Source organism: Pseudocercospora fijiensis, assembly GCF_000340215.1.
Source record: "Pseudocercospora fijiensis CIRAD86 unplaced genomic scaffold MYCFIscaffold_2, whole genome shotgun sequence".
In the NCBI taxonomy this organism is placed as follows: domain Eukaryota; kingdom Fungi; phylum Ascomycota; class Dothideomycetes; order Mycosphaerellales; family Mycosphaerellaceae; genus Pseudocercospora; species Pseudocercospora fijiensis.
Genome location: NW_006921533.1, coordinates 1,374,221 through 1,393,830, shown reverse-complemented (window position 1 = coordinate 1,393,830; position 19,610 = coordinate 1,374,221). Strand labels below are relative to the sequence as shown.

General features: G+C 52.8%; 9 protein-coding genes across 9 annotated transcripts; 5 read left to right on the top strand and 4 right to left on the bottom strand.

The window, feature by feature from the left end:
- Positions 1-30: 30 nt before the first annotated feature.
- Positions 31-1,940, bottom strand: MYCFIDRAFT_88541 (uncharacterized protein). Its single transcript, XM_007924907.1, has 3 exons — positions 1,832-1,940; positions 1,478-1,712; positions 31-1,422 (listed from the first exon to the last, which is right to left on the bottom strand). Exons 1-3 carry the CDS (start codon positions 1,879-1,881, stop codon positions 118-120), a joined length of 1,590 nt encoding a protein of 529 aa, XP_007923098.1. The 5' UTR covers positions 1,882-1,940; the 3' UTR covers positions 31-117.
- An 814-nt stretch (positions 1,941-2,754) lies between these two features.
- On the bottom strand, positions 2,755-3,514 carry MYCFIDRAFT_210249 (uncharacterized protein). The gene has a single exon (XM_007924906.1). The coding sequence runs from the start codon at positions 3,099-3,101 to the stop codon at positions 2,811-2,813; it is 291 nt and encodes a 96-aa protein (XP_007923097.1). The 5' UTR covers positions 3,102-3,514; the 3' UTR covers positions 2,755-2,810.
- A 1,443-nt stretch (positions 3,515-4,957) lies between these two features.
- MYCFIDRAFT_82743 (uncharacterized protein) lies at positions 4,958-6,069 on the top strand (the record flags this gene model as incomplete). The annotated part of the gene is made up of 3 exons (XM_007924683.1): positions 4,958-4,994; positions 5,051-5,633; positions 5,685-6,069. 3 exons carry the CDS (start codon positions 4,958-4,960, stop codon positions 6,067-6,069), a joined length of 1,005 nt encoding a protein of 334 aa, XP_007922874.1.
- A 486-nt stretch (positions 6,070-6,555) lies between these two features.
- Positions 6,556-8,056, bottom strand: MYCFIDRAFT_40760 (uncharacterized protein; the record flags this gene model as incomplete). Its single annotated transcript, XM_007924253.1, has 3 exons — positions 6,556-6,738; positions 6,807-7,799; positions 7,856-8,056. The coding sequence occupies 3 exons, from the start codon at positions 8,054-8,056 to the stop codon at positions 6,556-6,558; spliced, it is 1,377 nt and encodes a 458-aa protein (XP_007922444.1).
- A 775-nt stretch (positions 8,057-8,831) lies between these two features.
- On the bottom strand, positions 8,832-10,726 carry MYCFIDRAFT_202159 (uncharacterized protein). The gene has a single exon (XM_007924905.1). It carries the CDS (start codon positions 10,332-10,334, stop codon positions 8,961-8,963), a length of 1,374 nt encoding a protein of 457 aa, XP_007923096.1. The 5' UTR covers positions 10,335-10,726; the 3' UTR covers positions 8,832-8,960.
- A 360-nt stretch (positions 10,727-11,086) lies between these two features.
- On the top strand, positions 11,087-13,421 carry MYCFIDRAFT_213887 (uncharacterized protein; the record flags this gene model as incomplete). The annotated part of the gene is made up of 1 exon (XM_007924904.1): positions 11,087-13,421. One exon carries the CDS (start codon positions 11,087-11,089, stop codon positions 13,352-13,354), a length of 2,268 nt encoding a protein of 755 aa, XP_007923095.1. The 3' UTR covers positions 13,355-13,421.
- An 813-nt stretch (positions 13,422-14,234) lies between these two features.
- MYCFIDRAFT_193796 (uncharacterized protein) lies at positions 14,235-15,158 on the top strand (the record flags this gene model as incomplete). Its single annotated transcript, XM_007924903.1, has 1 exon — positions 14,235-15,158. One exon carries the CDS (start codon positions 14,235-14,237, stop codon positions 15,156-15,158), a length of 924 nt encoding a protein of 307 aa, XP_007923094.1.
- Positions 15,159-16,064: 906 nt separating this feature from the next.
- MYCFIDRAFT_193795 (uncharacterized protein) lies at positions 16,065-17,042 on the top strand (the record flags this gene model as incomplete). The annotated part of the gene is made up of 1 exon (XM_007924902.1): positions 16,065-17,042. The coding sequence occupies one exon, from the start codon at positions 16,065-16,067 to the stop codon at positions 17,040-17,042; it is 978 nt and encodes a 325-aa protein (XP_007923093.1).
- A 1,233-nt stretch (positions 17,043-18,275) lies between these two features.
- Positions 18,276-19,487, top strand: MYCFIDRAFT_109882 (uncharacterized protein; the record flags this gene model as incomplete). The annotated part of the gene is made up of 2 exons (XM_007924901.1): positions 18,276-18,704; positions 18,798-19,487. Coding segments are annotated over 2 exons (1,119 nt in total), but the record flags the coding sequence as incomplete, so codon positions are not given.
- Between the last annotated feature and the right edge of the window lie 123 nt (positions 19,488-19,610).

The following is a 19,610-nucleotide window of genomic DNA, read 5'->3' as shown; positions in this document are numbered from 1 at the left end:
GGAAGATAGAGCCTGAATGCAATGGACAATCGACCTGTTGCGCCAAAATTTATGGTCGCCAATTTTGTGGCTCGTGCTCTACCCACCGTATATCTATGGTTGCGCACACTTGTTGCTCTATACCAAAAAGCGGAAACCCTTTCTCATGGCAGCACCCTCGCCGACACTTGCACCAGAGATGGCACCTTCCACTTCCTCGCCGCGGTCAAGCTTCTTGTTCAGACGCACCAGCGTCACTCGGAGTAAAGCGGCCATAAGAATAGCCAGGAACAGGGTGCCGCAGTTGACAGAGAAAGCGACAATGAATCGTGGTCCGCCGCTGTACATGTATGATGCATAGATGGACGAGGCATTCGAAACCGCGTTGATGGCTGCGAGCGCCGCAGCACGCTTTGCAGGTGGGCGAGGGATCGTGTTCGAGATCCAAGCAAGGACAATGACATAGCCAGTATAGATTCCAGGAACCATCAGCATCATGGCAAGGTAGCGAGGTGCGGTTGATGTCGTGGCTGCGGCCAAGATGAAGGAGACCATTCCGACGAGCAGTGGTATGGTGATGTGAAGGAAGCGCTCGCCAGTCTTATCGGCATGGATGGCGTTCGCGAAGGCAGTGAAGACTGCAAGCACGTACGGCGGGGCTGTCAGAAGCAGCGAGATGATGTTGCTGTAGCCGAGCGTCTGGACGACAGTCGGGAAGAAGTTCGTCACACTTGCGGCCGAGACGATGCCAAGAAGCATAACCATCAGGATCCAGACCTTGATGTCTTTGAATGCAAGGAACATGCCGTGCCAGAAGCTCTGCTCCTCGCTGTTGACCCAGTCATCGACACCAATATCTTCTTGGAGCCTCCAGACCGCAAGCTGACGCTCTTCTTCCGTGAGCCACGTCGTGGTGCGCGGGAAATTTGGCAGGATGAAGAAACATACGATCGCAATCACGATGGTAACCGCTCCCTCGATGATAAACAGCCACTTCCAAGCGGGTAGGCCCAGTTTTCTGTCCATGCCATCGGTAATGCCAGCAGCGATGAGTCCAGCAAACGCTCCCGAGATGAGGGATCCGGAGTACAGGACTGCGGATCGAAAGGCCAGTTCTTTGCGAGTGTACCAACATGACAGAAAGAATAAACAGCCGGGAAAGTAGGCCGCTTCAACGAAACCGAGGAAGAATCGGATGACTACGAGTCCAGCGAAGTTGTGGGCAGCTGCAGTCACGGTCGAGATGATTCCCCATACGACCATCACTCCAGGCAGGTAGAGCGCCGGCTTGCCGACTTTATTCAGGAACAGATTGGACGGGATCTGCATCAGAATGTATCCCACGAAGAGAATCGAAACACAAGTCTCGTATTGGGAGTCGGTCATCTTGAGATCTTCTTCCAGCCCCGGAGTTCCGGCGAGACGAGCAGTCGCAATATTGTTCTGCAGCACAGATCAGCCCAAATCATTCATTCATAATGCTGTTGAGGCCACTCACTCGATCCAGGTAATTCATGATATACATGATGATGACGGGCGGCAACAGCCTGAGGTCAATTTTTCGAACAAGCTTCTTCTCAAGCTTAGTCCTCTCTTCAGCCGTCAAGTTTCGCACCAACCCAGGCGCCTCCAAGCCACGCTTAGGTTTATCCGCATTCTGAACGCCATCGATCTCGTCAAGATATTCCGTGGCCTGCTTGGCGTCTGCTCCGTCGTCGTTCGAGATCCGTTCGCTGGTGGCGTGGTGAGTGCTCATCTTGGACGAAGAAAAGCACAGAAGACCCGGTGATGAAGAGGTGAGATGGAATGGCAATGGCAGAACTTTTTAAACATTTCTATGCGAGATACTTACTATCTGACTCCACAATGCCATCGTGACGAGGAAGGCCCGGGATCGCCCATCACTGCCCATGGGAACTCCAAAGCTCTTCACACTCTCCACAGGTACTATTGCAAGGCCGGTAGCGATGGAGATAAAGTGGGTCGAGTCTTCAACGAGGACACATCGCCACCACATGCACGGTGCATCACATAGCGGAAAGGACCGATTTACGTTTCTGATTGCCGGGTTTGCACTGATCCTTCATTCGCTTGGCACGGCAAGTCCGTTTGAAGGATTCCGAGGCATTCAGCGTTTTCAATTGCCGCGCCGGGATTTGACCTTGATGTACAAAAGGCGAACCGTCTGCAACGCCAGCAGCTGTCAAAAACCGCATCGTCGCAACTCCAAGAGCTTGATGATAACCTATCGGACCGAGACGAGAATGTCATGCGGGCGAGCGGAGACGGAATACGAAGGAATAATGGCAGAAAATATTCCTTGTCTGGCTCCCCGGGTGCCGTTCACATCGCGCTACGCGACATTCTCAGACAGTCGACAGTATGGACCGGGACTTGGAGTGGTGTGGGCAGGCAAACGGAGAAGCAGGAAACAGAAAGAGCATGCCATGTTGAAGGTCGCTTGCTTGCATAAGAGTGCATGTGCCCCGTGCCCCGTGCCCCGTGCAGAATGTTGAGTAGGGTGGTGAATGCTCTTCCAAAGACCCTGTTCTCCTGCTCATCGCTGCCTCAGCGTACTTTCGGGCCGGCCATCGCTCTTGAGCCAGCAGGGCTGCGCTGCGCTTTCATGCTTCCTCAAGACAGCTCTTGTTGCACTCCGACCTTAGTGAGACGTCGATATACTTGTGCTCGAGATTCACAAGATGGTCATGGGCCGGAAATAGACCGTTTCTCTCCAATCAAAGGCTGACAGTTCTAACAGATCTCGCTCCTTGGCGACTTGAAGCAGGAGAGTCCTTTGCTCAGAAATTGGAAAATCGCAAGTCAGGACGCTAGAATTCTTGGCCCGAATCGCCAGCGGCCTCGTGCTCAAGCATGTATATCGTGCCTTGTGGAGTCTCGGGATCGTACAACTCTGGAATCGGCGTTGACTTGCCTTCATTGATGCCATCCGTTGCCAGCGTCAAAACAGGCTTCAGAGCTGCCTTCTGCTTCTCACGTTGAAGATTTCGAATGCGCTTGTACTCTGTATAATCTTCGACTTCGTCCGACCAAGGTCTTTTCAGGACGATTTCCATGCTCGGCTCGGTTGGAAGACGCTGGAAATTGACTATGTAGAGCATCTGGTTGGTTCTGTTGTCATGCTTGATCGTCCAGCCGGTGACTTTATGCCTGCGAGCTCACTCAGCATGATTGGATTGCAAAAAATGCCTCGACATGCTTCTTCTAGGCTGCATTGATTCCTTGTCTGTACGTACAAGCCATCGTATCTGAGCCCGGCTCTCGGCTTCCACAAGGACTGCAGACAATGGCTTCTGAGGATTCGTACGGGATGCCGCGACTCTGGCGTGCCCGCTGTCAACCGATAGCGGCCTGGATCCTTGTCTCTACATCTGTACTGGAAGCTGTCTGGATTTGGACCAGAGATCTCGTCGCCTGCAGTCAGAACGACCGCGTATGCACCAGCAGCATCGGAAACGACGCCACCGCCGCTATTGCCATTGTCGATGATGCCGTCTCGGTAGGCGAAGAAAGGATTGATCCACCACCTGCGATCTTGTCAGGAGCTGGATGTCAAATGACCGAAGGAGCAGCCTACGAGCCGGGAGCGAATCCGAGCGCACCGGGCTTTCTCGCCACCGTTGGACTGATCTTGACTCCTGCGGTTCTCATCCATTTGACCAGCAGCTTTTCCTTGCTCAGGTCTTCTGGCTTGCAAATACCATGCAGTCGTCCTCCCGCCTCATACAGTGGTGTCCCTAGCGCTGAAAGAAGGCCATAATGCTGCTCCCAGGCGGCCTTCAGACTCTCGCATCGGTCAATCAACTTGCTTGGCCAGCGTGTCGCCTTTCCCGCAATCGCATTCACGGCCAGGTGCATGCGGCTGTAGCGGATGTCCTCGACGCCAAGACCAGCGCCCACGAGGCCGCGAAGAAGCTCGTCCAGGGTCAGGATGTCGTCTGAATGCAGGGCATCCGGCCCATCCTGCGCGACTTGAGGATCAAGCGTGTCTCGAATCCAGCGGGCCTGCTTCCGAAGGTGATCGCGGGTCAATGGCCATGTCTCCTTGGCCTCGCCCGCGTCAGCCGAGCTGATGCTGGCTTTCTTGATGGTGCGAGCAGAGGCCAGAGGTCCTGCCATGATGGGACGGATATTGTGCCATGCTCCAAGGTGTGATTGGGAGCGAGGCGAGGCGAGGCGCGGCGCGGCGCGGAGCGAGCGGAAGGAAGGAACGTGAACCTTCCTATAGGCCGTCCAGGAAACGGAAACGGAAACGGCGACTGCAACGCGAGAAAGAATCTACGACCGACGAGGTGAAATGCAGTCGCGCGCGGTAAAGTGAGGCGAGGCGAGGCGCGGAGCGAGCGGAAGGAAGGAACGTGAACCTTCCTATAGGCCGTCTAGGAAACGGAAACGGAAACGGCGACTGCAACGCGAGAAAGAATCTACGACCGACGAGGTGAAATACAGTCGCGCGCGGCAAAGTAAGGCGAAGCGCGGAGCGAGCGGAAGGAACGAACGTAAACCTTCCTATAGGCCGTCTAGGAAAGGGAAACGGCGACTGTAACGCGAGAAAGAATCTACGACCGACGAGGTAAAATGCAGTCGCGCGCGGCACAGTGGCAGGTCCCGTCAAGTTCGGCTTCTCAATAATGTCCTGCTTCTACATAAGTTATCCACGTGGATGCGGATAGGCGACCTCACCCAATCTCCTGAGACATCTAGGCCGCGGCTGATGCGTCCAGAACTGCCAAATGCAGTTCAAAATCACGTGGCCCGATGTAGCTTCATGCCACTTCGCGTGAGTTACTTCTTCGCCAAACTCCCATCCTCCGGCCTTGAGGGGTATGGGGGCCTAGAACTCCAAACCAAATCGTAGCTCAAGCAATGATAGAATGGCTGTGGCATACTTATATTTCAGGGCAGCAGCATCGATACTTACATTGATATCTGTGGACCAACACTAGCTACACTCATTATGCCATCCTTACCACCAGTCATCGCCTGGGACTATCGTGCGTGTAGACACCCTAAAAATCGTGTACGCACACTTCTACTGACCTTCCCCCAGAATTCGCTCCAAATGCGCAAAAATCTCGGAACTATCTCTACGCAACCAAAACGCCTTTCAAGGTCTGCGAACAGCCATTCTTCATCCCACGCCCAATCCTTCGAAATCTGGGAATCACATACCGTCGCGTCCCAGTCCTGAGCATAGGCAAAGATGTCTTCCCCGACAACGCGAGCTTCATCGAAGCCATGCAAAGCCTGCTTGAGCAGCAAGGCAAAGCGCTCAAAACATCTCCAGCCGATCGATCATTTGAAGCCTGGGGATACCGAAGTTTCTGGGTAGCTTTACCCTGCGTGCCCGTCGACTTCAATAACAAGCAATTGCAGAACGATCGCAAAGACCTCTTTCCGCTTTTCGGCAGAGCAGACTACAGCAGATTGCAGACCAATGCTGCTTCCGAGCTGAGGTCTTTGATCGAAACGGTTGAGAACGACTTCCTATCGCAAGGACCTTGGATCGCCGGACAAGAATGTGGTTTGGCAGATATTCATGCCATGTGGATGTTGAAATGGGCGATGAAGACTTTGGATATGGAGAAGCAGCCGGGTCTTGGCAGAGATGAGTGGCCTAAGTTTTATCACTGGTCCGAGAGACATACCCTCACTCAGTCCTAAAATGCTAATACGATATCCAGGATCGAAAGCATCCCCCACCACGCCCCCGAACTCGAGCAAAACGACAAAATCAACGAACAAGAGGCCCGCAACCTCCTTTTCGCCTCCGAATACGCTGTCCCACATGTCGGCATCGATCCCAAAGATCCTTTGCAATACAAGGCTGGAGACGAACTTTACGTTGAGCCTACAGACGCCGAGCCCGGTCAACATCCTCAGCATGGCAAGCTTGTGGGATTGAATACGAATAAGGTTGTTATTGAGCTTGAGAATGGGTTGAGAGTGCATTTTCCAAGAATCGGGTATATAATTCATCGATCGGCGGATTTGCCGGTCAAGGGTGTGGTTGAGAAAGTCATGGATAAGGTGGGATTGGGGCAGTCGAGTAGTGTGAGTGCGATTTAGGGTGGGTTGGAGGAGCGTAGAAGTTCGCCTTCCCTGGCTGCTTGCCCTTCTTTCCCGCCTTATATATTCCCAGCTTCCGCCACAATCCACTCACTCCTTGACGAGCGTACTCTCCATATGCTACGACCAAGTTTGAGAGAGGTTGTGCAGTAAGAAATCACGTGCAGAAAATCTGATTGGGAGAAATCCCAAAAAGAAGTCAAAGCAATAATGCCTGATTTTAGAACGGCAGACAGGGCAGGAGGAACGCTGCTTCTACTTAGATCTCGCTTTGCTCAGCTACCCGCCCTGCCTGTACGGTAATTTATATATATATCTACTACAAATGGTGACAATTGTGGATGAATATGGGGTAATGTAATGCTCAATTGTCCTTGACGCCATGACTGACAGGCAAGCCGCACGCAGCAAACCTCCCGGCACCAGCTCTGTGAGGCAAAGCCATATCCACTACCACCAGCTCACCTTCTCCCAACTCTCCCTCGACTACGACATCCTAACCTTCGTCTCCCCATCAAATCTTTTTAGCTCCTCTCTAGCCCTCTCAGCCTCACGAAGAATCAAATCCCTAATCTCGGGACTCCTAGGAATGAACCGTACCGAAAAAGGTTCAGGCCTCTGATTCTCACTTGGAGTATACGCAAAAATGTCAAGTTTCACCTCATTCCCCTATCAAACTCATCATCAGCAGGTACTCACACACACAAAGATGGGGTTTTTTTAATGCTTAGACTGACCTCCTCATCCACTCCCGGCTTAATCTCAAAAGCCCAAAGAAACCTCGCCGTAACAAGCCAAAGTCCCTGTTCCGCCAGCGGTTGTCCACTACACTGTCTCCTCCCCCACCCAAAAGCCGCATGTCCCTTCTTGCTAGGATGCGGTCGATACCACTCACTCCCTTCCAAAAACCTCTCGGGCCGAAACCCATCCGGGTCAGGGTAATCTTTAGGATTTCGATGGATGGCCCAGACATTGCCAACGATCCAGGTATCTTTGGGGATATGGTAGCCACGATATTCGTCGTCTTGGGTCGGGGCGTGGGGGATGCCGCCGAGGGTGGTGACGGTTCTCCAGCGGAGAGTTTCCGTGGCCGTGGCGGTGATGTAGGGTAATGAGTCCTCGTCGCCCCAGTCTGGGATGCGGGAACGGCCGACGACGCGATCGAGTTCTTCTTGGGCTTTTTTCTGGACTTCGGGGAAGACGCACATGGCTAGGATGAAGGAGATCATGGAACTGGATGTCGTGTCGACTCCGCCGCCGATGAGGTTCGAAACCAAGTTGCCCAATTCTCGAGCATTGATCGTTCCCGCATCGCGTTCTTTGATGAGACGTTTCGAAAACAAGTCTTCGTCTTCGCTTGTGGCGGCAGCTTCTTCCGTCATTTCTTGCCAGAAGGTGTTGAGTCGATCACCAACAGCACAGATGAGTTTTGGTAGAGGGTTGATCCAGCTCGGGAGCTCTAATAACCAGGGCATCATCTCCATCATGGCTTGTCCGGGGATGACGGCATTGACGACCTCCATGGATTCTAGGGCTCGTTGGGCTACGGGGTCGTTGGTGTCTTTGATACGACGGCCCCAACCAACGATTGAGACGATGGAGCAGGAGTAGCGTTCGATGGCTGGCACGTAGTTGTCCGGGCGGGTCAGGAGGTCTTCGAGTAGGATCTTGGTTTCGGAGCTTTGGAAGCCGCGATAGGCTCGGACTACTTGAGTGCCCACCACGGAGTGCTGTTGATGATCAATGAAATTAGTGCCGATCAGTGTATGGCCATGGTGAAGATTACGCTCAACTTCCGATGCAGCCTCCACTGATCATCATATTTCAAACAGACTTGATTATGTTTCGTGGTATTGATCACGTCGCCCATCATAATCATTCTGGGTCGTGAAGAATAAATCGTCGCTCGCTTTTCAAACATGTCAGAGATTGTCCAAGCATCGTTACAACAGATGACTGGTCGATGACCATTCCAAAGAGTGATCATGGGATTTTTGTAGACTTCGAACGACAGCTTTTCCCAATGACGCCAAGGACGTTGCATCCGCATGTCCAAGTGGTTACCAATTAATGGTAAGGGAAAGGGACCTGGTGGAAGTCTCCTGCGTAGCCATAGCACTCGAAGGTAGTCGATTGCAAGCCATAGTATTCCCAAGGCTGTGAGTGCTTCGACGGCTAGCTCGATCAGGACAAAGATAGTGTAGAGACTGAAATGCAGACCCATTACGTCTTCTAGATCCTGCCGGATATTCAGTATACTAGCCCCAGCAAAGGCGAGTCGCATCACTCATATTTGACCTGTAGTCAACTCATGCGGGGATTGCGTGGCTCGAACTCAAACTGAGCTTACATGATGTCGGATTGAGTATTGACAAGGGATCTCCACGTTGATGTGTATAGGAATATCCTAGTAAACAGCGGATATCTCCACTTCCGGCAATTGTGATTGAATTTTATAACCGGAGCATCCTTTGCTCCGTGAATCCGACGGCCTTATCTGAAGTCATGCCAAGCAGCAGTCCATGACCAATATGGGTTGTACAGTGTATGACCCGTGTATGACCTGTGTATATGTGTTCTCAGACGCCAACGGCAGTCTCATATGTTCAACCCGACGAGGTATATAGCTGGAGCTTGCTGTACATATGTCTGACCAGGCCTGATGAACTCGCAACTGCAGCTTTGGTAGACTATACTGACCATGGTCACCACATTGCAGATCAAAGTTTTCCAAATGCACTTGGACCGGAATGCGTCATGCTACACGGAGGCAATGCGGTCCATGAGTTGGGTATCTAAGCACCAAGACATGAGCTTAATGTGTACATTGAAGAAAGCGCTCACCAAGATGTAACCCCGGCAGTGCATCCAGCACTTTTGTGCCCTCAGATTTATCGCTTTTCTCTAAAGAGAGGACCGTCCTGATCTTCCTCGTCGACAAAGCCGAGCTTCTCTCCAACTTTCACTTTCTGGCCCTTCTCAATGCACCACTGCCAACCACCTTTCCTCTTCGTACCATCGCCAATGAATCCTTCATCGAAGCTGGGCCTCTTGCCCTTTGGAGCTTCAAACACCATGACGATGGTGCTGCCTAATTGGAAGCCTCCCATTTCCTCTCCCTTCCGTAATGCGTGGCCACCCAGGACAGGCGAGGCAGAAGTATACGTAGCCTCGGCATAGCCTGAGTATGGTTCACCTCTCTCTGCAGCCTCCTCGGCGGCTTTGTCCGCCAGGGTGTCAGTGAGCAAGCTGTTCGTCCTCAGTTCTTTATCGAAATTGATGACGATGGAGCCGACATTCGTGGCACCGACAGGCGTGTAGCTGAAGAAACCATACTTCCATCGACCGAGTAGTACAACTCTCTCGTTGAGTGTGAATAGACCTGGCAGGTTCTTTACTAGGAAAGGACTGACACTGTACAGCTCACCTGCAAAATGTCTTCTGCTTTCCACAACCCATGAAACAGGCGAGTGGAATCGATGATAGTCGCCAGGCGCGAGATATACAACGCAGTAGTATAATGCGGTTGGTACTTCTTTCGCAGCCGGATAGTACCATGGTCGTGGTGCATTCGGTCCTGTTTCGAGATCCTTTTGCACTTCTCTTTCGGATGAGCTGGACGATGGCGTTGACTGATCGGACAATGACGCTGGATGAGGCAAGTGGTGATCTTTTGATCCGCCTTCTCTCATCTGTGGATCTGCATTCTTTGGATCAGGGTGCTTGGGCTTCTTCCACCAAGATCTGCCTCTTGGCGTTGACGCAGCTCCCGAGAGCAGGTTGGGCAAGGTATAAGAGATGCCATTCACGCGAGCGAATTCCGCATCTTCGTGAATTGACTCCTCGTCACCGAATCTTGTCCTTTCTTGCGAAGGCTTTGGGGAGCCTTCCGTTGCTGTGACGTTGCTCGTAGCTTTGCTTGCAGGCTGCTGCCCGAGCAGTGAATCCACGCTGTACGTCACGCCCTTGACCTGCTCGACTTCACCATGCTCGATGACGCCGAATTGCACAATCCTGCCGTCTGCGGGCGATAGAAGGGCATTTGGATGAGGATCCAGCGGTCGCACGCCGGGTTTCAATTTGCGATAGAAGAATTCGGACAGATTCTTGTATGTGTGCAAGTCGGGCTCCGACACCTCATCAAAGTTGACACCAAACACCCAGCCATATAGCTTGAAGCCCGGCACTCGGAAGCTGTAGGGTATGTCGATGCTGTTGAACCATCCCCACCATCTGCTCAATGCCTTGAGCGGAATGGTACTCATGATCTGTACACTCCATGGTCCCGCGGGGCGTATGCGTTCTCTGCGCTTGGGCGAGCCTAAGTCTCCCCAGTCAAATTCGTCTTCTGGATCATCTTTGCTGCGACGCCATGCTTCCTCTTCTCTCCTTCGTTCCCGCTCGTTGATTCGGTAGAACTGGAACGCAGCTAGAAAGGCAATGCCCAGGCCGACTGGGATCGGCTTCCAGACTATGGGTGTGCTTCGCCATGCTTCACCTAATCGTGCTCGGAAGGAGGACTTACGATGTTCCCGTTGCGGCTTGAATGCGGAGGAGAAGGGTTGTCGTTGGTATTGTGGCCTCGCGCGCGGAGGAAAAGTGCGGAGGACGAGCACGACGCGGCATTGGTATCGGTATTGGCATTGGCGTGCTACCGTCGGCGACATGGTGCGGTGCGGACTGTCTCTATGCCATCTCAGGCTCCGCCCCAGATGCGCCTCCCAATATCGAAATCCCCGAAGCCTGACGTGAGGATCGATCGGCCAAAGGAAGTCGAGCCGAGATGGACCGCTGACGTAGTTGTACAATGGAATAAAAGCGCCAGGGCTGCGGGCTGGACTGCGGCTCTGGAGTTCGCGGCTGCAGGGCAACAGGACAGCTGGAGCCTGGCTTGTGAATACACCAACATGGCCATACCATACTATACGCCTTGTAATCCTCTGGTGTGTTAGCCATTGCGACGATAATACCACCGCCACTGCCTCCACTCCACTCCACTCCACTCCAGCTCGACACCATGGCACCACCACCCGCCGAACCTCCGAAAGCCATCACTCTAAACATCAAAGTGCCGCCAGGACATCTCGCTGATGGCATCGACGACTTCTCACTGGGCGATGAAGTGCCCGTCAGCCAAACCATCGGGCAGATCAGACAGCGTTTATCACAATCGCTGCCATCGACTCCCGCTCCGGAAAGGCTTAGAATACTGTATGGAGGACGAGCGTTGGTCGATGACGAGCAAACGCTGGCCGATGCGCTGAACGTGAGGAGGGCCCCGGAACAAGTCAAGTACTATGTGCATCTGCTGGTCAAGGGCGAAGGCGCCGCCAATGCCCCAATACCGCATGCTTCCTCCCAAAGGAGAGGCGTAGGCACACCTGTTAGATCCGCGAGTCCGGCACAAGCACAACAGGCCCAAAGCCAGGCAGCACCACCACAGCAGCAGCAGCAGCCTGCGCAGAACATACTGCATGGAGTTCACCCTCAGCATGCTCAGGTCCATCAGGCCGCCCTCTTCGCTCAACAACAGCAAATGCAGGCGCACCTGCAACACCAAGCCCTTACCCTTGCCCAGCAGCAACATGCACTGCGAATGCGGCAACAGCAGATGACACAGGCTCAGCAGGCTCAGCATGTGCCGGGTCAAAACGGTCCTCCTCAGGCGGATGCTGCTGCCGAAGGAGGACACAACCATCGTGCAACCAGTCTAACATCACATCCCCAGCCACCGCGCAGCATCTCACAGCCGCCTTCCCACCCCGTGAATCAAGGCATGCACATTGAGGGTTATGGACCCAATGGCGAACGTGTGGTCATTCACCAGCAAAGCTTTGCTTTTAATCCCACGCAACTTGGCAATCATGCTTTACCTAATCTTCATCATGCGCCCATGGGCCTTCCATCACTTCCTGGCATGCCACCACAAACTCAAGCTCGTGGGAATGGTCCATCTGCACTGGACCAGGCTCGCAATCACATCGTGGAGATGCGTCGCATGCTAGACGAGATCAGAGGGCAAGCGGATACAGACGAGGGTCGAAACCGCATTGAACAGCTGGATCGGCGGACTCAGTCACTGAACGATTACATCGATCCACTACACCTTGGCAGCTCGGCGCGAAATCGGGCAGCTCAACCTAATCCCGCCCTGGGGACATTGCCCAACGCTACCGGAGCCCAGATAGCTCGCTCAACTTCGCAACCGCCGCTCGGCCATCAACAGACATGGCAACAGCGCGCACAAGGCATACTTCAGTCACAGCAACATGTTTCACCATCTTCGCAGCCTACTGATGTGACGGCTTACCTGCTGTCGTCGCCCACCGGCCCTCAAGCAATTCTGTTCTCTCCTCAGCACGGCACTTTTGCAGGTGCTCGCCTGCGGCTAGGGAGATCTCTGCAGGTTGGTCTGCAGCCATCACCTACGACGCAGTCATCAGATACACCAACCGCCGCCAATATGCAAGCACAACAAAATCAGCCTGCTGCTCAAGGACAACCTGCTGCTGCTCAGCCTGCGCAAGGAGCTCAAGCACAAATGGCCCCAGCGCAACCGGATCCATTAGGCCCTATGGCGCCGTTCATCAACCACATGTGGCTACTTCTGCGCATTCTCATTTTCGCCTACTTCCTCCTCGGCGCTAATCTAGGCTGGAGGAGGCCATTGGCACTCATCGCGATAGGTCTTGGGTTTTGGTTCATGAGGCAAGGTTTGCTGGGCGATGGCGCTGCAGTCAGAAGATGGTGGGATGGTGTTGTGAACGACGGTCGGCCAAGACCGGCACAGCCGCAACAGAACATTCAAGGCCAGCCGCCGGCTCAACCTCAACAGCCGGGCCAGCCCGCCGCCGCGGATGGCCGAGCTGGACAGATGCCGACACCTGAACAACTTGCTCAACGTCTATTAGATGAAGATCGAAGGCAACGCAATGAGCGACTCCAGTGGCTGCGAGATTATCTTCGTCCGGTAGAGAGGACCATTGCTCTGCTAGTTGCAAGTCTGTTTCCAGGAATTGGTGAGGCATATGTGCGCGGTCGCGAGGAGGAGGAGCGAAGAAGGAATGAAGAAGAAATGGCTGCTCGGAGGCGCGAGGATGAGGAGCGACAGCGGAGGGAAGAAGAAGAGAAGAAGAACGCGGACGGAAATAGTGCGGGTAGCGCAGACAAAGAAGTGCCACCAACAGATGAAGCTGTCGCACCCGCTGCTGCGGACGCACAAGACGCACAGGAAGGCACCGATGCGGCCGAGACCGCGATCAGGCAGTCGTTCGTTAACCAATAGGAGTAGCAGAGATATACAGGTCTGAACTTGGGTGGCATATGTAGCAAGACAATCTTTCTGCTGTCTCACCCACCTCATGGCGTCCAGAGTGCAGAATAAATCCTGAACGGGGGCTTGATGTGGACATCTTCTGCAAGGTTGAGCCTCCTTTGGTTTTCTAACTTATGATCTTTATCGAACGAATCTTCAGGTGGATCTTGCGCCAGCTCGTCCCAGACCTGGACACAAGACGTTTTCTTGGTCGCGGATTAGGGACCTCGAACAGACGCAATGGCTACGCCCAATCAGCGAGTGAGCAGTCTGAATAGGTGACTGCGCATTCTTCGCGAGCGTTACACAATAGCATGAGCTCAATCGTGCAATCTGGTTGGAATCAGTTACTGCGTACGAACAAGCTGGGCAAATCCGAGGGCATTCGATTCGATGCATTTGTCACCGGGGAGCACAGAAGTGCGATTGAGAAGGCAGCGATTGTTGATGAGGTCTTCGTATACTGACCGACCATCATGATCTTCCGGACGATTTTGACATGTTGGCCTTTGTCTCCTTTACTCTTTTGCTTTGTTGGAGACACAGCTGTACATCTGAAAACACAAAGTAGCCCGAGACGGATGAAAGGCATTGTCGCTTTCTACCGGTCTGAAGGCACAAAATCGCCCGAGGTGGATGAAAGGCATTGTCCCTTTCTACCCATAATACACCCTAAGGTCCGGTAGAATACTTAAGCAGAAGCCTCTCTCGGAATTCAATCTTCAAATCCACTTTTCACAACACCGAGTTACACATGAGACGTTACCAAGAGGCCATTCAAACCGACTCCACGACATCTCAGACTCCTCTTCCACCACCACCATCAGAAACCACAGCTACACATATCACTATGACTGCGAGCCAGTCAGCCACCACGCCTTCACAGGCCTCTACCCCAAATCTCCTCGACCTCCCCGTCGAACTCAAGACCAACATCCTCTCTCACCTCGACCCATCCGACATCCATAAATTTAGCCCAACATGCAGGCATGCTCGAGATCTGGTTGAGGAAGCAAGCAACGCAACTAACCTCTACCGCTCCAGCCAAGCCCGCAATCTCGAACGACTCTCTCAGTCCGTCTCCAGACTTTCCAACCTCCACGGCCTCACCCTCCTCGACGCCCTATCCATCTGGATTGCACAGCGTGGCATCAACCCATCTGTGCGTTCACGCTTCTACTTCCTCCGCCCACTCATCAAGCAATGGTCATCTCAAAGACCCATCTCAGTAAGTCGGAAAAGAATCGCGACGCAGACCCTCTGGGAGCTAGCCAACACCCTCCTCACAATCCACGTGCAAACCCACCTCGACGCAAAAAAATACGAGATCACGCCACTGCCTGAGAAACAGTGGGAGGTGTATATCTCCGGACTTTTCCTGAAAACCGAAGGGTTCAACGTGGAGAAGAATCTCAAACGTTACTACATCGATCGCCCGACGATTCTGTCCTGGTTTCGAGAAATCGCTTCCGACCCTTCACGGCTCGCGGGTCCGACGGACGCGTCTAGGCCGGACTATCCTCTTACTCAGCACCAGCACTTTCCTTTTGACGGGAGGCCGATGGAGCTGAAATTCGCTTGGGGTTGGATACTTGCTGATTTGATCCATTTGCCGCAAAACGTGCCTGATGACAGGACGCTTCGTCGGCTGGAACATTTCGGGTACTGCGTTAGGACGTTTCATGCTTGGCATTTGTTCAATCTTGCACTTATCCATCAGCGGATTAGTGAGAAGGATAAGGCTGTTATCTTGGAGCAGACGTATCTGTACTGAGAAGGCTGGCTTTTCTTGCTGTGATGGTTTCCGAGGGGGAATTTGTTCATCAATTGACGCGAAAGGAACTGAATGGCACTGACTGCCGCTCTAGTATTAGCATGATTTTTCACAAATTTCATCTCCTTCGAATACATCGTTTTCAGCATCGGGTACTTTTCCTTCAGAAATCGTTACAATTTGACTCTATTATTGTGGAAAAGCATCCCATTTCGACGCCAAATCATCATTCCCAATCCTCGTCTCCCTGCTGGTTGATAGATTGTCACAGCCTGATTGCGAGGGCAAACGCATTGTCTATATCGACTCATTAAAGAACAACAATCATGGCAAGTGAAAGGAAAACATGCCGGTGCCTGTTCGATATTGGCACACTGATGATGCCATTTGGGTTGATGGAATTCTTTTGCTGCTTTTGCCAGATATGAGCGCCCTTGGTAGGATTGCCGTCGAGTTTTGTTTCGTCAGTAGCTTTTCTCTAGCACCATAATAGAACGATTAGCAGTGGTGGCTTTTCCGGGATCACTTACTTGTTAAACCACATCAAAGACCCGATTCTCCATACCCGTAGGTGAAACCACGTGAAGCACTCGACTCCCATCGTTTTTCTTTCTTGTGAGTTTCAACCCATTGTTTTTGTAAGGCCTTCGAACAATGCATAGCCTTTGTGATAAAGGCATTGATAGGCCTTGCCACAAATTCATTGTATCTATTTCGCATACAAAGAACCCCGTGGCATTCGAGACACTTTCTTCAAGTTTTAAAGTCGTCTTCTTCTCTAAATTCAAGGTGCCATAGCAAATCTTGATCATCAACGCTCCAGATTATTCCTGGAGCATCCATTGCACCCAGACCACTCATCAGCGAGACCGCTTGTCAGCAAGACCAGCAAAATCAGCCGAAATCATGACTTCAGGAAGTCCCATCACAACGGCCTCGAAGGCCCCAAGCTCGTTTCTCGACCTACCTGTCGAACTCAAGACAGAAATCTTATCCTATCTGCCTTTCACAGAGATCAGAGAGAGCCGTCGCGTATGCAAGAATCTTCGCGACATCGTTGACGAGAAAAGCAACATCATGACTTTGTACGAACCAGGCCAGGAGCGCGATCGGGATCGTCTGAACGATGCTGTAGCCAGTTTCCTTGACCTCAAAGGCGTAGGCTTTCTCGATGCTCTAGCTCGCTGGGTCGGACAACGTGGTATTTGCCCCGATTTCGAAATGAGACATATCCTGATTGAAGCACTAGTCAGAGAATGGATTAAGCAGCAAGGCATCGATGGTAGCAGACCTGAGCTCGCACGCGATAGAGTTGTGTTGACCTACTTCGCAAACGAGTACATCAACGCTCACGTCTATGCTCATCTCGATGAAGAAGGTTATGAGATCATATGGGGCAACAGCTCCAGTCCTGAATTGTGGAATTCCTGGCCAAGAGTACTCCAAAGGTTAGGCTTGTATGGCATATCGGAGGATATGCTTGCAGAATGGGACAATGAGGTAAGACAAGACAGTCGAAAGCTCGCCGCTCCAGCAATGGTTCCTCGTCCTGACTACACCCTCACGCGTCTGGACTATTTCGTTCCACTTTGGGAAAGCTGGGATGAAGATTCGGAGACTTCGGACGAAGATTCGGACAGCGGGGACGAAGATTTGGGAGACTTTCATGACCTTGATTATCGAAAGGTAGAGGATCGGGGTTTGTGTTCCAGCGAACGCCTTGCTGAGCTTTTCGGCTTGCGCGTGCTCCCAGAATCTTGCCGCCATTTCGCTTTCTGCGTCAAGACCAAACGAGCATACGACATAGTCGAACAAGCTGTAGATGGTGCTCAGATCCGCGAACAGGACAAGGCGTTTGTGCTGGAGGACATGTATTTGTTCTAGGCTGACAGTCCGTGATAGCTGGTCTATCGGGGCTGCCAGTTGTCCAGCCATTCTGTCTTGTGTTCAGGTATCAGGGCTTCCAATTGAGTCCGAGAAGGTTTCCTTGTTCGAGGTTTAGGGAGTGACACACTCGCCGCTCTATCATCAGCATAAACTAGCACATTCATGAAGTACTTAAGCATGCCAGTAGAACTATCGTTTCTTTCCTCTTCTCTTTCGCCGATAACGAGCGTGCACGATCGGGCCAGTGCGTGGCGATTCGAAGGCGAAGGCGAAGGCGACCTGCAATGGCTTGAGCAGCACACACCACGTCGCAGGCGCAGGCAGTGAGCTCCCCTGGACTGTCTTGTCGAGCGTGTCTCCGTTCTATACCAAGATGAAGTCAGGCTGGAGGAAGGAAGCCAAGGCCGACATGACCCGATGCTCCGGAACGTTCCGGCTATCTCATTAAGCTTAAGTATACAATAGTGCGGGGCTGCACTTGCCCCAGATGTTCAGGCGGCTTGGCCGCGCCTCTCGCGCTCTCTTATCGCGAGTCTGAACCCACCATTGACCAACACTATCTATGCTATCTACGCCCACTAGAATGGCTTATCACATGTACGGCTCTACCGGAGAATTGGGTCCAAGTTGGGACAGTTGTGTCACTCATCAGCTGCCGGCCCTCGTGCTCGCGCCTGGCAAGACAGTCATCATACAGTGCTCCCCGACCGTCATCGGAAATACATACACCTATCGCGCGTAGCCCGGGAAGTATACCTATACCTATTACCCATCCCATAGCACCTTCTGCATCCGCTTTCTTGTGCCTATAGCATTCTCCTTCTTTCATTGCCCCTCTCCTTCATCAAGTCGCCTCAAAAACGCCTCCTCGGCATCGCCCGTACGACATTGTGCATCCACAGCTTCGTATTACCTAAAGGCCACCCCCTTGGACCGACTTCAAGCTCTCAAACGGGCCGACCTCAGATCTCCGCCTCATCTCACTGTTATCAGGAACCGATCTGTCTGAACGCGACCAACTGCCTCCGCCTCCCGCCAGCACGTGTGGTGTGGCTGAGCACGAGACCAACGTCCGCTGTGCTCCTGGTGTCAGGCGACCCCCAGTAATCAATCTCAATATAATACAACGCGACGGCCAAAGAACTGGCATACACCAAAGACACTTCTACACACGCATCCATTCACCCGGTCATGAATTCATGGCTGTCGACGTCCGCCTTTGAGCCGCATCTCCCTGCCCATTGTGCGCCGGAGACTGACTTCCTACTACGCTTCAGCAGCACATTCCACACTTGTGTACCTACGAAACTCGCCTTTGCATCAAACCTTCTGGGCGCCTTGAGCATTGTCGCTTGGCTGTTCGCTCAACTCCCCCAAATATACAAGAATTGGTCATTACAAAGCACATCTGGACTGTCCATCTTCTTCTTAGTAGAGTGGTGCTTAGGCGATCTAGGCAATCTTCTAGGCGCCCTATTTACCCATCAAGCTTCCTGGCAAGTGGCAATCGGTTGCTATTATGTCTTCGTCGATCTATGCCTAGTCGGGCAGTGGATATGGTTCGAAAAGCTTCGGCACGGTCATCCAGTATTCAGGGCATGGCGGAGAGGGAACGGTAATGGATACGACAGCTCAGACAGCGGGAGCATGGAGCAAGTGGTAATAGAAGGTATGCCAGTCCTGAGTCCGACCAACAGCAGGACTGAACCCCAGAACGAATGTGAGTCTGATAATGCTCAAGGGCAACAAAAGACTTCGAAACCACCTACACGACCCAAAATCATCTTCCGCACACCTGCGTTCGAGAAACCACCTGAAGAGAAAGAGAAGGGAAGTCTGAGTTCAACGCCGAGAAGCAATACAATACATCGAGTAGGACCGTCATCACCAATGCCCTCTCCCTCACCTCGGACAATCCTCTTCATCGCCTGCTTAATCGCAATGGCACACGCCTCCCCAATCAAGCCCACTTCCGCCGAAGGACACCCCTTGGACTCCGGTCCCACATCCCTAGAACGAGCAGGAACAGTCCTCTCCTGGATGTCAACAGTCCTCTACCTCGGCTCCCGCCTCCCCCAACTCTTCAAGAACTGGCGTCGAAAATCCACCTCAGGCCTAAGCCCCCACCTCTTCATCGCCGCCTTCTGCGGCAACATGTTCTACTCCAGCGCCCTCCTCACCAATCCCTGCGCCTGGGAAGATTTCGGGCCGTACGGGGGCGGAGGCTGGGTCGGGAAAGACGGAAGCGAGAGAGCGGAATGGGTCATGGCGGCTCTGCCTTTTTTCCTCGGAGCCGCGGGAGTTCTTGGGCTGGATGCGAGCGTTGGGGTGCAATTTTTGATTTATGGGGAGGGACCTGAGAAGTTGGTTGTTGTGGAAGAGGAGCAGGGACGGAGGCGGTGGAGGCGAGTTTCCGGTTGGATTAGAGGTTGGATGCCGAGTATTACTAGTGAGAGACGAGCTTTGATTGAACGAGACTCGGGAAGCCGGCGCGCCGAGGGGTATGGTGCATTATGATTGATTGATTGATTGATGAAGTACATGGGTGGCATGAGGAGCATCGGC